Source organism: Arachis ipaensis, chromosome B8 (genome assembly GCF_059453495.1).
Source record: "Arachis ipaensis isolate K30076 ecotype BB chromosome B8, ASM5945349v1, whole genome shotgun sequence".
Lineage (NCBI taxonomy): Eukaryota > Viridiplantae > Streptophyta > Magnoliopsida > Fabales > Fabaceae > Arachis > Arachis ipaensis.
This window is the reverse complement of record NC_142443.1, coordinates 27103867-27118502: the sequence shown is the minus strand read 5'-3', so window position 1 is coordinate 27118502 and position 14636 is coordinate 27103867. Positions and strand designations below refer to the sequence as shown.

The 14636-nt window shown below is 34.8% G+C and overlaps 1 protein-coding gene across 2 annotated transcripts; it reads right to left on the bottom strand.

Annotated features, from left to right (window-relative positions):
* Positions 1 to 5511: 5511 nt before the first annotated feature.
* LOC107612353 (uncharacterized) lies at positions 5512 to 7155 on the bottom strand. Of its 2 annotated transcripts, XM_088497318.1 has the most exons (3): positions 6989 to 7155; positions 6544 to 6688; positions 5512 to 5778 (listed from the first exon to the last, which is right to left on the bottom strand). In XM_088497318.1, exons 1-3 carry the CDS (start codon positions 7109 to 7111, stop codon positions 5741 to 5743), a joined length of 306 nt encoding a protein of 101 aa, XP_088353444.1. In that variant the 5' UTR covers positions 7112 to 7155; the 3' UTR covers positions 5512 to 5740. The 2 variants fall into 2 exon arrangements, with proteins under 2 accessions (XP_088353444.1, XP_016169587.1); XM_016314101.3 differs by lacking the exon at positions 5512 to 5778 and having other exon boundaries at positions 5802 to 6688.
* Positions 7156 to 14636: the final 7481 nt, after the last annotated feature.

The window sequence follows — 14636 nt, the reverse complement described above, 5'->3', positions numbered from 1 at the left end:
CAAACAAGATGATGCATGCCTATTCCTAGCGCAGGCCATGAGATCATGCGTCGGTTGTCTACCCGCAACCCGACGTTACTCGGGGTGAACCCCGAATATATTTTCTTTACCGTGTCAGTTAGGCACAATTATCATCATGGGCGAACCCATGTCAGTTAGGATATCTTGGCATCACGGTAAGAGACAGGCTATCAGTTAGGTGAACATTCTCACATTAGCAATCTCAGGCTATCAGTTAGGCGGCCACTTTCGCATTAGCAATTTGGCGCAAGGCCCATTCAACTTTCACTTTTCATGATTTGTTATCCATTTTACTTGTCTCTTTTATTCATGGTTCCTCATTCTCTTTCTTTTCATTATACCTCCTCATCACTAATTACCTACACTCAACTCCGCATCACCACTTTATTTTATGTACCTCCGCATCACCATTTAATTACACAACCCTCCGCATCACCATTTAACATTAATTCTTTTGGGAATAGTCTACCCTTTCCTTTTCATTTAACTAAGGTTATGTATGTTGCCAAATCTGGACATACCCTTTGGAGCGAAATTAAAATTTTACTGTATTTGAATTAGAATTTGATTTGATAACAAACTTAATAAAAAATCTACTGCTGGCCTTAAGAAGACTCAGGAAATACAGCAGGCAACTCAATTTTTGAAAAATCATAAAAAATATAATTCTGATCCGTTACTTCCAGATTTTGGTGAGGATACAGTTTACACCCCTAAGTTTTAGGATGAATAAGTTTCAGGTTCATAGCACTTCGTTTGGTTAACTGAATGTCAATTGGAAGTATTACCCTATTTTAAGTAATTAGTTTTGAATTTTCTGCGAACAGCTCAACTTCCAAGAGACATAATTAACTCTACAAAATAGATATGGGCATGAAATTTATACCCAATTAAAGTAGACTCTCAGATCTTCAAAACCTTTAGAGGCAACTGAAAATGCCAAATACGTCAAAAGTTATAGTGGTGGAAGTTGATACTGCAGAACTAGAAAACCAAAAAATTCTACAGCAACCACTAAATTTAAAAAATTCACATATTCCAAACCACTTGGTCAAATTTCTTGAAATTTTTTATGGAAAAATCTTGACCTCTTGAAGTTTATTAGAAAAATAATTTCGCTCTTAAAAACTGGCCAGATTGCTCTCAGAATTTATTTTAAGTTTCTGTCTAATCTGTTTTAGAATTTCTGCAGCAAGGCTCCCTATTTTTTTCCATAAGCAAATTTGATCCTCTAAGTTTCTAACTCATACCAATCAATAATCCTCATAACTCATTACCATATCTATATGAATTATGTCATAACCCCTCCTAAGAGCCTCAGTTCCAAATAGATAAAGAATTTACACAATAAACATAACATGGTCACGCTTTCACAACATTAAATATCTGCACTACATCCAACAACAATAATTCAACCAATTAACAGAATTTTTAGCAACATCAATCATGTTAGCTTATCATCATCAATAAGGATTACATCTAACATTCACCCATAGCTAATCTACAATCCTAACTCTTACCTCTTTTTGAAGTTAAAAATTCTATTTCTGCTTCTTCCCTGAATTAAAACCCTAGCCACATGGAATTGAAGCTTCGGCCTCTCCTCCAAGGACAAATGGCCGACCTCAACTTGAGCAAGAGAAGAGTTCTTGCTTATGGTTATCACTATTCTAGCAAGAATTGAAATTAGAATGGCAGAGGTGGAACAAGGGGAAGAACATGATTTCTTTCTTTGAATTTGAAGAAGAGGAAAAAGAAAAGTTGTTGGTTCTCACCCAGCAAGGATGCTTCAAAGATTCAGAGTGATGAGAGGTGGTGCACCTATCTTCTTGCTACGGATAGCTCCTTCCTTCCTCTTCAGCTTCGCTTTGTTCTTTTCTCTGTTCTTTTCCTTTGTTTGTGCGTGTCTTTGATTTGAAGAGAATGAACAGCATTAGATTCATTAGGTAGAAGAAAAAGAAGTGGAGTGAGGTGGTGCAGAGGCTTCGTGTCTTCTCCTCCTTCCAACACAGCATCAGCGCATGTCTGAGGAGGTGTAACTAGAGTTCTAAACAGTGCTAAGAGAGAAGGTAATGATGGTTGGGTTTAATTGGGTGGGAGATGATTGGTTGGGCCAAAAGAAAAAAAACCACCCCGGTTCAGAATTTGGTTCATTAAGATAGTGTGGTTCAATGATTTATTTATCGACTCTTTTCAAGAACAACTAAAGAGATGATTAAAGTCCTATAGAAGTAATTATTCCACAGAATAATTGAATCGGAAGGGTAATTTTATTATTATTATTTTTATTTATTTATTTATTTATTTATTTTATATATATATATATTTTTTAAAAGGAATGAAATTTTCAGGGTAGAAAGGTCGGGTTCTTACATTCTACCCCTCTAAAAAAATTTTCCTCAAAATTTCGTTACCTCGAGTGAGGGGATCGGTTTCGGTAGTAATTCTCGCATCCATAACAAATATCCTTCCTGGTTGTTGCTACCGAGGGGAAACAAATTCAACCCTTCGTCATGTGCATTCTTTGGCTATGTGTCTGGCCTTCCCGCAATTATAGCAAACCCCAAACTTCGACCGACAGGGCCTACCTCCATGATTCCTTCCACACACAGTGCATGTCAGTTTTGGTTGGGTCGGTTGCGGTTGTTTGCCTAGGTTTGACTACGGAGTTACTTTGAAGTTTCTTCCTTGAGGAGTGAGGTTACGATTGAAATCCCTTGTTGAAAGATTCCTTTGGTTAGTTTGTGCTGCCACCAGCTTCTTTACACATTCCTCTGTCATTTGGCTAGTTAACTAATTCCACAAAATTCTGAATTTTTATTGGGCCCACATGAGCTAACAGTTCTTCCCTAAGTCTTCCTTCGAACTTGATGCACTTCCATTTCTCGAATGCAGCTGGTGCTCCTTGACAAACGTTTGAGAATCAACATAACTCTTCAAACTTGCGAGTATACTCAGTGATTGTCATATTTTTTTGTCTCAACTGAAGCAACTCTAATTCCTTAGTAGTACGGAAACACAAGAAAAATATTTCTTATAGAATTCAATTGAAAATTCCTCCCAAGTGATGTCAACAGCTTCTCTTCCCAGCAGTTGAAGTACCTTCTGCCACCAATATGAACTTAATGAACAATACAACAAAGCACTTTGGAAAAGTAGGATTCATTTTAAACTCGGCATTTCAATCATGGGAGGTAGGCGAAGGCCATCTACGATGGCCGTTTCTGGTAGTGGAATTGTTGAGAAGGTTTCCGCAAAAGACAACGTTGTTTGAGGCGACCTCACATGACAGAAGTAGGAGAGATTGTACCTGGTGCTGGAGCGAAGCGATACGAAAAGCAGTATCGGAATCTTTGCCAGCGACGGGGTGAAGTTCGTGTTCCATTAGCGGATAAGTCATGTTTAGCCTTTTGGATACCACACTTAGACTTAGTTTGGTAAAACTTTTACTTTTCAAAAGTAACTTATAAAAGTTAACTTTTAAAAGATGGCTTTTTAAAAGTTGTAGCATTTATGTTTGGTAAATCAAATCAAAAATAGCTTTTAATAAACACAAGCAACATCAATTGCGTTTGGTAAAATAGCTTTTAAAATTTAAAAATACTATAATAGACATAAATGTAAGTATTAAATTTGAAAATTAGTTAACATATGAAGTTATATTAGACTTTTAAATTTTGAAAAGCACAAGCCAACTTTAAAAATTCTACCTTAGATGCTTTCAAAAGTATCCTGATCTTTTAAAAACTGCAAACACAAATATATGATCTTTTTTATTTACCAAATACAAAATAAAGAACTTAAGCTTTTAAAAAATACAAACACCTTTTCAAAAAACTTTACCAAATCTAACCTTAATATCTCTTCTGATGCAAGATTGATTTAGTCTTTTGGAATATTTATGCCATGTGTCAATATTTTATTTGACAATCAAAACCTAACCACCTTTACCCACCCGTTTGTAAGCCATGAGAGAACTCACTGTTCATTTATCTCTGTGTTATTTTTTTTTAAATTATTTGGGATGGGTTTATTTTTAATTATCTTGAGAAATTTATTTTTAATTATTTTGGAAAGGTTTATTAGTTTAGTCCCTACTTCAAGGGTCTATTCATTTCTATTTTCACGAACTATTTCCGCGTGAAACCCATATCTCAATTCGCAACTGGTCATAGAGATTAATTTAATAAAAAAACTGTTAGCTATTTTAAAATTTTGGAGAATTCTTTATCTTTTGAGAAAATGATTAGAGGCTGAAAACTGATATATTTTTTTTTTTGATTTTTTACGGTATCTCTCAACCCGACAGATTAAGGACTAATTCATCACGGATCTGAATTCTATTTAAGGGTCTGTTACTGGCCAATGAGTTGCTGGATACATAAAACATGATTCGAACCCTCGACATTTATTTAAACGGACGAGTGAGTTGACCACTCGACCAACCTAAGTTGGTGAAAGAAGACGGAGACCACCAAATGGTGCCCTTTGCTGGGCTTGGGCCCTTAACATACTCTCCCAAAACATTATTTTCCTTAGAATTAGACATCGTTCTAATAGATTAAAGTGATAAAATAAAAAATTTAATTATTTTTAAATTAAGTTAATAAATTTATATATAATAAAAATTATAAATATAATAATAATTAATTTTTTTATTTTATTATTTTATTAATATCTTCCTTTAAAAAATCTAAATTCCATCCTAATTATCTAGAAAAAAGACATCATTTCTTAAAAAAAAAAAGACTAAATGTAAGAAAAATGTCCAAAACACGTAATTCCTAAGAAACAAAAAACTGAAACTTAACTAATAGTCAATTAAGGTCTTTTCAAAAGATTTAGCTAATATCTATTAAATGATAAATTTATTATTAACAAAAAATTTTAAATATTTTTATTTAATAAATATTAAATATATTAAAATTTTAATTTTTTATATTTTAATAATTTTTTTAATTTATAAATTTAACATATACTCCAAATAATAAGGATAATACTAAGAATTTAGGAGAGTAAAGTATAAACTCTCACCATTGATTTTATAGATGAGACCAATAATAAATATAAAAAAAAAACTATTCAAAAATAAAAGATCACACTTTATTTTCTAAAATCAAAATTCCAATACTAGACTTGATGCAATGAATTGCCTGGTGAATAACCACGTCCTAGTTCGACTCTTGAAATCGATCCTTTTCCTTTTCCCTGTATGTGACTTTTCCTTTTCCCTCTGCGTGAAAAAACATAAGTTGGGACTTGAGAAAGTTCTAATGAAGTGTTTTATTTATTATTTATTACTTTTTAATTATTATTTTAATCCATAAAAAATTAATTTTGTTATTTAAACTTTCATTATTACAAGTACAATACCACTAAGTAGTAACCATAAAAAGATTATTTTATCTGAAAATATTTTTATCTGAATAATGATCAGAACCATGAAAATAAATCAAAAGTAGCAGAAAGAAATAAATTAAACCATCAATTAAAAACATGAGTGGTTTAACAGAATATGCGTAAATACATATGAATTTTACTAACTAGATTGATGGAGTTTTGTGGTATGGTTGAGAGAACAACATAATTGAAAGAAAGTGACTGTGTATTATGATTGCATGCATGCAACTGATGCAAGTTACTGATATGAGTGCTATTTATATATCCTCTGTTCTCCTAACACAAGCCTAAAGAACAGAAATCTTGATAACCAACTTAACTAATTTTGAATCTCTCCTTCCATCTCCCAGGCTGAATCTAGAAAATCCAAAAAGCATCAAAATAACATGGAAACATTTAATATAATATTTATATCAAGAGGAACCTAGCATTATACATGTTCTTGCATATTTCACCTGAACTCTTGGTCGCAACAATGTTCAAGACATTAAAGATATAAATGGTATAACACATTTCATATAAATAGATACTACAATAAAGATTTTATAATTGTCTTTATGTGAATATATTCTATTTTGACTTTTGAACAATGGATTGTAAAATTAAATTTTGATATTTATAAAAGTGTTGTCTTTATTTAAAGTGTCGCTAAATAAACAAGAATTATATATGCAAACGCAGAATTATAACCAACCCAAACGCAGAATTATATATGAGAAAAGCCTAAGAGGCCAACAACTTTGTTAAATTCTGTCCAGCATATAACCAGCAAAGAAAAATGAACCATTAGATGAAATCTCACATCAATCTCACACCATTAAAACTATTATTGATGGCTATTTGATAGCTACAAATCACAAAAATTACTGGCCCTAACATTCTTCGTAACATTCCTCATGCAGAAAGGATTGATTTATAAGTATTGGACTGAAACCGAAGTATTAGAAAAGGGAAAGAAAAAAAAAAACAAAAGTATTGGATTTAAAGTAAAAGACGAGGGAAAAAAAAAAAAGCAAGACAAAAAAGGAATGTAATTAAATACTAAATAATACTATAACCCAATGTTGTGGTCACAACCATCTCCAAGCTGGCCATGCAAATCTTGAGCACTTCTATACTCACAAGTGTTCAAAACGTTGGTGTCAGCTTCGGCGGTGGTTGTCTCTACCACTTCCTCTGCCGTCTTCTTCGTTTCCACCGTCTCACTAACCGACTCAACATTCTCCGCCACCGTCTCTACTGCTTCATTAATAATTCCTCCATCACCCTAAAAATTCACATAAACGTATCCATACAAATATTAGTAAAACAATTCGCAAATGAAAAAGTGTAAGCATTCTATTCATATATAATAAAAACATAATCTCATTTTTAATACTTAATATGTAAATTCTCTTGTACAATATTTTTATTTAATAATACAACTATGTTATTTGATTATACATACATATAATTGTGGAAAATATTTAGCAATTTTATATATAAAATACAAAATATAAATACATATATACAAATTAAACAAGAATAATTATTAATGGCTAGACGAATAATAAAGAAAGAAGTGCACTTGAGCAATATTTGATGAGAAGAACACTTGATTGCTTCTAATTACAGCAGCTTTTAATTGGAGGTTTTTGACCAGTTCTTTGGATGACACAACAAAGGATGAGGGTAACAACCTATTTGCCATTTTTAATGTCACAAAATTGCTCTATGTGGATCGGACCTGCCCAATTCTTAGGAACCAGAATTTAGATTTATGTGAAACTGGAGTAGGGCTTTTATAACACAAAAGAAGTGAAAAATGAAAGAGAGGTGGTGCTTGTGGGAATGTGACACGTGGTGGAAAACTAAGGGCGTGTGAAGAATGGAGAAATGTGGTGTTTAATATGGGTGACACGTGTTAAGGCATGCATAGGTTGATGATAATTATTATGTGGGTGCGGCGACACATGTTCCCAAATTATGGGATTTTGTATGATTAATCATGTGTTAGAATAACGGGCTTGTGACATATAGATATTACGAACTGAATGTATCATCAGACCACCACATGCTTTTTGGGTTTTTTCCTCCCTAATATAATTAGCACATGCTTCTTGTATATATGCATGCATGGTTGGTGTTATGAACATTTTTAATAAATTTGGGTTAGTTTAATATTTATGATCTAAGAGTAAAATTTGTTTTTTTTTTTTTGGGATATCAGTTTTGAAAAAATGCACTAAAGACCCTACTTTTAAACTAAATAAAGGAGACCAAAAGAACAAAAATGTAAAATTAAAATTAAATTATTGGAATTTGAAATTATAACAAAACAAAGTAAATAATTTTAATTTAAAGAAAATAACAATGGCTTCAACATATCAAAAGATTTTAAAATGAAAATTAACAATGCAAAATAAAAAAAAAACAATTTTGCAAAAAGAAAATAATTTATAAAAGAAGAAATAACGGAAATTTAAAAAGATAAAAGTAAGATATGAATAAAAAGATATAGAAGAAATCTTACAAAAAAAAAATTTAATAGACTCAGAAATTTGCTGAAATGGGAGTGTGCGAGAGTATTTTCTGAAGACGAATTTTAACTTTTGATTCTTCCGAGCCTTCTTATTTTATAGACCAATTCGACCAATTGTATTTTGTCAAATGTCACTTTTGAAAAATCCAAAAATAACTGTTTTCACCAAAGGCAAAGTCAAGTAACTGCCATTGTGCACTACAAGAAAACCGGCAGATAGCGGCGGATATTTAGCAGCGATTTTTTTCAACCGCTGCTAAATAAAATCTGCCAGCGGTTCTTGTATCGGTTTTAGGAGACGCTACCAAATTATCTCATTTTGTAGCGGTTTTTCGGTCACCGCTGCGAAATGTACTCGTTTTGCAACGGTTCTTGTGGCGGTTTTAGGGGACGCTACCAAATAATCTCATTTGCGGTTTTTCTATAACCGCCATAAAATGTTAAGTTGTTGACTACATTGATCCTCGTTTTGCAGCGGTTTTTGTCTAACCGCTGCAATATTATTTTTAACTGAAAATTTTTTTTGTATAAACATTATTGCCTTCTTCAAACTATTCTAGTCCTCGCTATTTTTTTTTACTGAAAAAATATGTTTCAAATACTGCAACTTAATGCATTAAATATATTTTCATTTTTGTGTTACATAAAAAATAATTCATTAATTAAAAAAAATTTATAAATGAATAACTAAAAATAAATTTACGAATCAGATTTTCTCTTGGACTATCAGCCATTTTGAGTTTGTATTCAACCATCAATGGTAACATAAAAATCAAATGAACGTCCGAATTCATAAACTCAAAACAAAGTTCAATAGAGCATAAAAATCAGAATTACTAAAGTAGACAAACAAGTTTTGAGTCATAATTTCTCATCAACATCGTATTGACCTGGCCAGAAATACTCTGTCAGAAATTCGCTGCAGTGACGTGATAACGGATCTGATAAGTCATCTCCAAACCATGGCAACTTGTTCAGATCGAAACCCCTTTTTGCAGCACGTACGGCATCTTCTCTATGTTGGGTGTTTAAAGTTTCATTGTCTTCTGGAACCTTATTGAGCTCAACATCCCTGGAGATGTCATATCCACCGGAGGAGATAGCATCTAAATCGTCTTCTGAATTAGTGTCTGCTCCATCTAGAGTGTCAGCAACTATTTTGCCTGAATATTCAGCTGACACTTAATATATGAACATGCAACCAACAACATATAAATATACTTAAAAGATACTGATAACTTCCAGGTCATTACCCAGTTATTAAGGAAAAAATTACGGAATTATGGAAAGAGGACTTTCAAAATTAACAAATACAAAATTAACTATTACCATCTCCTTCATCGGTAGTTTGGATAGATTTCTTGGAAAGAAGCTCTCTAATAGCACGTTCTATATACTTCAATTCCTCTGTTGAAACAATCTCCAACTCAACACCATGTGAGTTATTAAAGCGAATCTGCACCATAATAAAATGTATAGTTGATGGTCTTTTTTGTAAAGCATATTGTGTTTCTGTAATTCACTTTCTATGCTAGAAATTTATTTCTAACCTTTAATTCAGCAAGTATGTCTTCAAATGTCCTACCAGCTACAAATGTCACAAAAACATAGCCAAATTTCTCCTCGTACCTTAATCTCCATTCATGAAGTTCCTACAAATTTTAGCATGAACGTAACAACTATCATTGGTTAAATGTTGTACGCATATATCAGAGTAAAATACTTATTAATCAAATAATGTTTAACTCAAGTGTTTAATGGTACGGCTAATGAACAGACCTGCACAGTAGCTTCATTCGCCGTTTCCAAGTATTCATTAGAACAAGATCGTCCTGATATAGCCTCCAACCAAGACCTAACATTCAACTTACGGTACCATATGTCTCTGGCAACCGTAATTTCATGTTCCAATGAAGAGAATGGAGAGGCCATAGCCATTTCGTTAGCGAATGTTGTGCCTGCACAGCATGATGAGAAATCTTCCATTTTCATTACTCCTGTTACAACACCATTTTAGCATTAAATATATTTGTCAATGATAATAATATCGTAATTCAAGATAATTTACTCGATATCATAATTTTCTTTATTGGAGGTTAAGAACAATAACAATGATGATGAGAACAACAAAGCCTTGAAAACTAAATTTTAAAAGCAAAAATCGTTGGAGAAAAATGAGAAACTGGTGGTATTCATGAAAATCAACTTAAAATGAAAACTTAATTCAAAAACAAAAACACAGATAGTAATGTAACCAGCAAACTGCGTATATCATAAACACTGTTAAACTTATCAAACACACACAGATACTCTAAAAATGATGTACATGTTTAGCCATATTTTCACTATGCCACATAATCGATGTTATTAGAAACATCTGCTACTGGGTCTTCTATATCATCATCCCTTGTCAACTGTAAATCACTGATGTCACCTGCTGCTGACATGTTCAACCCGGGCTGAGGAGAAAAAGCAGCTTCAACATCTTCATTCTCTCCTCCCATGTCATACAAGTCTCGTGGTTTTACATGAACCACTACACTCCATTCTTGATCTACTTCATCACGTACATAGTACACGAGATGAGCTTCTGATGCCAATATGTACGGTTCATCCTCTTCTCGATCACCTGTGTGAATTGGACGAGCGAAATTAACGCTGGTAAGGCCCAGATGGTCTTGTTTGATTCCTCTGCTCGTAGTTGTATCAACCCAAATATATTTGAACAAAATCACTGTGAAATGACAGCTGTAGTTTAGTTCGATTATGTCCACAATTTTTCCATAATATGGAACACTACCAACAGCCACTCTGTTGTCACGCATGCTGGCATAACTTCTTGTATTGGATGAGACATAAACTCCATTATTTTGGGTTTTCAGCCCGTCTCTTTGTGATAGTTCTAAACTTGTACCCATTGACGTTGTATGCCCCAAAACGTCTTGCCTGAAGTATGGGACCACATGCCAGCAACTTCATTTCTTTCGAATGTACAGTACTATCCATTGGATCCTAGCACCATAAATTAGAGTTTGTTTGTATAAAAAATTGGAATTCATAATTTATAATTCTAGGGCACAAATAAGTTGGTCAGGTTAAATTTCTACGAATCTCACGCTTGAACCGGCAAGAAAATTCTGCATGCACAACACGGTCTATCTTAGATTGCGACCTTGTTTGATCCCGTAATTTTCGCTTGGTTTCTAACCTAAATGTACTTTATGACATAACAAGAAATTAGTCCAACGACTGAGTGTTTGAAATTGGTTATAATCGTGCTTAATGATTACATGTGCATACTTACTCAATAAATGGAGCAACGGCCTCGCAATTGACTAGCACATGATGATGTGCCTGATCTCTTTCCATTGGGGTCAGTACAAAATGTGATACAGCTGATGAGCGGATAATTTATACGCTTTTTGGCATTGTTTTTACATAGTTTTTAGTATGATTTAGTTAGTTTTTAGTATATTTTTATTAGTTTTTAAATAAAATTCACATTTCTGGACTTTACTATGAGTTTGTGTGTTTTTCTGTGATTTCAGGTAATTTCTGGCTGAAATTGAGGGACTTGAGCAAAAATCAGATTCAGAGGTTGAAGAAGGACTGCAGATGTTGTTGGATTCTGACCTCCCTGCACTCAAAATGGATTTTCTGGAGCTACAGAAGTCCAAATGGCGCGCTCTAAATTTTGTTGGAAAGTGGACATCCAGGGCTTTCCAGCAATATATAATAGTCCATACTTTGCCCGAGTTTAAACGATGCAAACTGGCGTTCAACGCTAGCTTTCTGCCCTATTCTGGAGTTAAACGCCAGAAACAGGTTGCAAAGCAGAGTTAAATACCAGAAACAGGTTACAAACTGGCGTTTAACTCCAAGGAAGACCTCTACACGTGAAAGCTTCAATGCTCAGCCCAAGCACACACCAAGTAGGTCCGGAAGTGGATTTCTGCATCATTTACTCATTTCTGTAAACCCTAGTAACTAGTTTAGTACAAATAGGACTTTTTACTATTGTATTTACATCTTTTGATCATTTTTAGATCTCTAGACCTCCATGGGAGGCTGGCCACTCGGCCATGTCTACTCTATTTTCATTTATGTATTTTCAACGGTGGAGTTTCTACACCCCATAGATTAAGGTGTGGAGCTCTGCTGTTCCTCATGAATTAATGCAAAGTACTATTGTTTTTCTATTCAACTCAAGCCTATTTCTTCTCTAAGATATTCATTCGCACACAAGAACATGATGAATGTGATGATTATGTGACGCTCATCACCATTCTCACTTATGAACGTGTGCCTGACAAACACTTCCGTTCTACATGCAAACAAGCTTGAATGCGTATCTCTTAGCCTCTTGATCGTGAGATCAGAGTCTTCGTGGTATAGGCTAGAATTATTGGCGGCTATTCTTGAGATCCGAAAAGTCTAAACCTTGTCTATGGTATTCCGAGTAGGATCTGGGAAGGGATGGTTGTGACGAGTTTCAAACTCGCGAGTGCTGAGCGTAGTGACAGACGCAAAATGATTACTGAATCCTATTCCAGTATGATCAAGAACCGACAGATGATTAGTCGTGCGGTGACAGCGTATTTTGGACCATTTTCACTGAGAGGACGGGAAGTAGCCATTGACAACGGTGATGCCATACATAAAGCTTGCCATGGAAAGGAGTAGGAATGATTGGATGAAGACAGCAGGAAAGCAGAGGTTCAGGAGGAACAAAAGCATCTCTATACGCTTATCTGAAACTCTCACCAATGAATTTCATAAGTATCTCTATCCTATTTTATATTTTAATTATATTTTAATTATCAATTTACCATAACCATTTGAATCCGCCTGACTGAGATTTACAAGGTGACCATAGCTTGCTTCAAGTCGACAATCTCCGTGGGATCGACCCTTACTCACGTAAGGTTTATTACTTGGACGACCCAGTGCACTTGCTGGTTAGTTGTGTGAAGTTGTGACAAAGAACTAAAATTATGAACGTGCGTATTAAGTTTTTGACGCCGTTACCAAGGAATGAACGATCACGATTTCGTGCACCAACAGCCCCTGAAGCTTTTCCAATTTCTGGGAACATAGTACATCTTGTATTGTTTGTAACATCAACAGGTCGATCGTTAACTCGCGCTGGTCGGTTAATTCTAGTCTCAATATTATCCAAATATCTGGAGCATAATGTCAAAATCTCCTCGGATAAATAGCCCTCCGCAATTGAGCCTTCTGCTTGTGCCCTGTTACGCACGTATTGCTTCAATCGTCCTAAGTACCTATTACATAAATACGACATAATGCTTAGAATATACGTAACAAATTTGGAAATAAATGTCTTGAATGCGTTTAGTAGCAAGCTAACCTTTCTATTGGATACATCCACCGATAATGTACCGGGCCACCAAGTTTTATTTCATCAACGAGATGCACCGTAAGGTGAACCATGACAGTGAAGAAGGATGGAGGAAAAATCATTTCCATCTGACACAAAGTTTGCACAACATGATTCTGAAGGGCACCAAGCTACCTAGGATTTACAGCTTTTCCACAGAGTTCTCAGAAAAATGAGGACAGATTCGCAATCACATTCGATACCGGACTTGGCAATGCATTCTTCACCAAAATTGGAAGTAATTGTTCCATTAGAATGTGGCAGTCGTGACTCTTCAACCCATACAACTTGCGCTGCCGGATGTCAACACAACGAGCAATATTGCTCGAGTAACCATATGGAAAGACCACGTTCTGTAGAGTCTTCAGAAATACATCCTTTTGTGGATTCGACATTGTGAAGATTGCTGAAGGATATTTACCACATTCGTCCGGCCACAATTCAGGCCTTATACCCATGCTTTGTAAATCTTTGCAAGCCTTAAGATTATCTTTTGATTTGACGCTATCGTTTAAGATAGTGAAGACCACATTGTCACAAATGTTCTTCTCTATATGCATCACGTCAAGGTTATGACGCAACATGTGATCCTTCCAGTACGGGAGTTCAAAGAACACGCTCCTCTTTTTCCAATATGAGTTATCTTGATCTACATCTTCACCAATGCGTCTTCTTTTGGCTGTCAGAGTTGAGTTCTTCCCAAACGATACTTGCATGTTACACTGCTGCCTTAAGACATCTGCTCCAGAATACTTTTTCGGTGGATCTCTGCTTTCAACTTGTCCGTCAAATCTAATCCAGTCTACTCTATATTTATGGCCCTGATTCAAGAAGCGGCGATGGCCCGTGTAACACCATTTCGACTGAATGTTAGTCGCTGAGCCTTAGCGTCCACGTTACACGTGGGACAAGCTAACCCACTGTACGTGTTCCACCCAGATAAATTTTCCAACCTTCGAAAATTGCTAATAGTCCACATTAGCGCCGCACGCATCTTGAAAGTGGTCCCCTTGTTAGCATCATAAGTTTCAACGCCATCACAGAGTTGCTTCAACTCATCCACCAGGGGCTCCAAATAAACATCAATGTCGATCGTTACCCGGCATCTTAAGACCGGGAATAATCATAGAGAGTATAAAAGATGCCTGTTTCATGCATAGCCAGGGAGGAAGATTGTACGGAATAAGAATCACAGGCCAAATGGAATACGTGGTACTCATATTTCTAAAAGGATTAAAACCGTCACTTGCTAAAGCTAAGCGAACACTGCGAGCATCGTTAGAAAACAAAGGA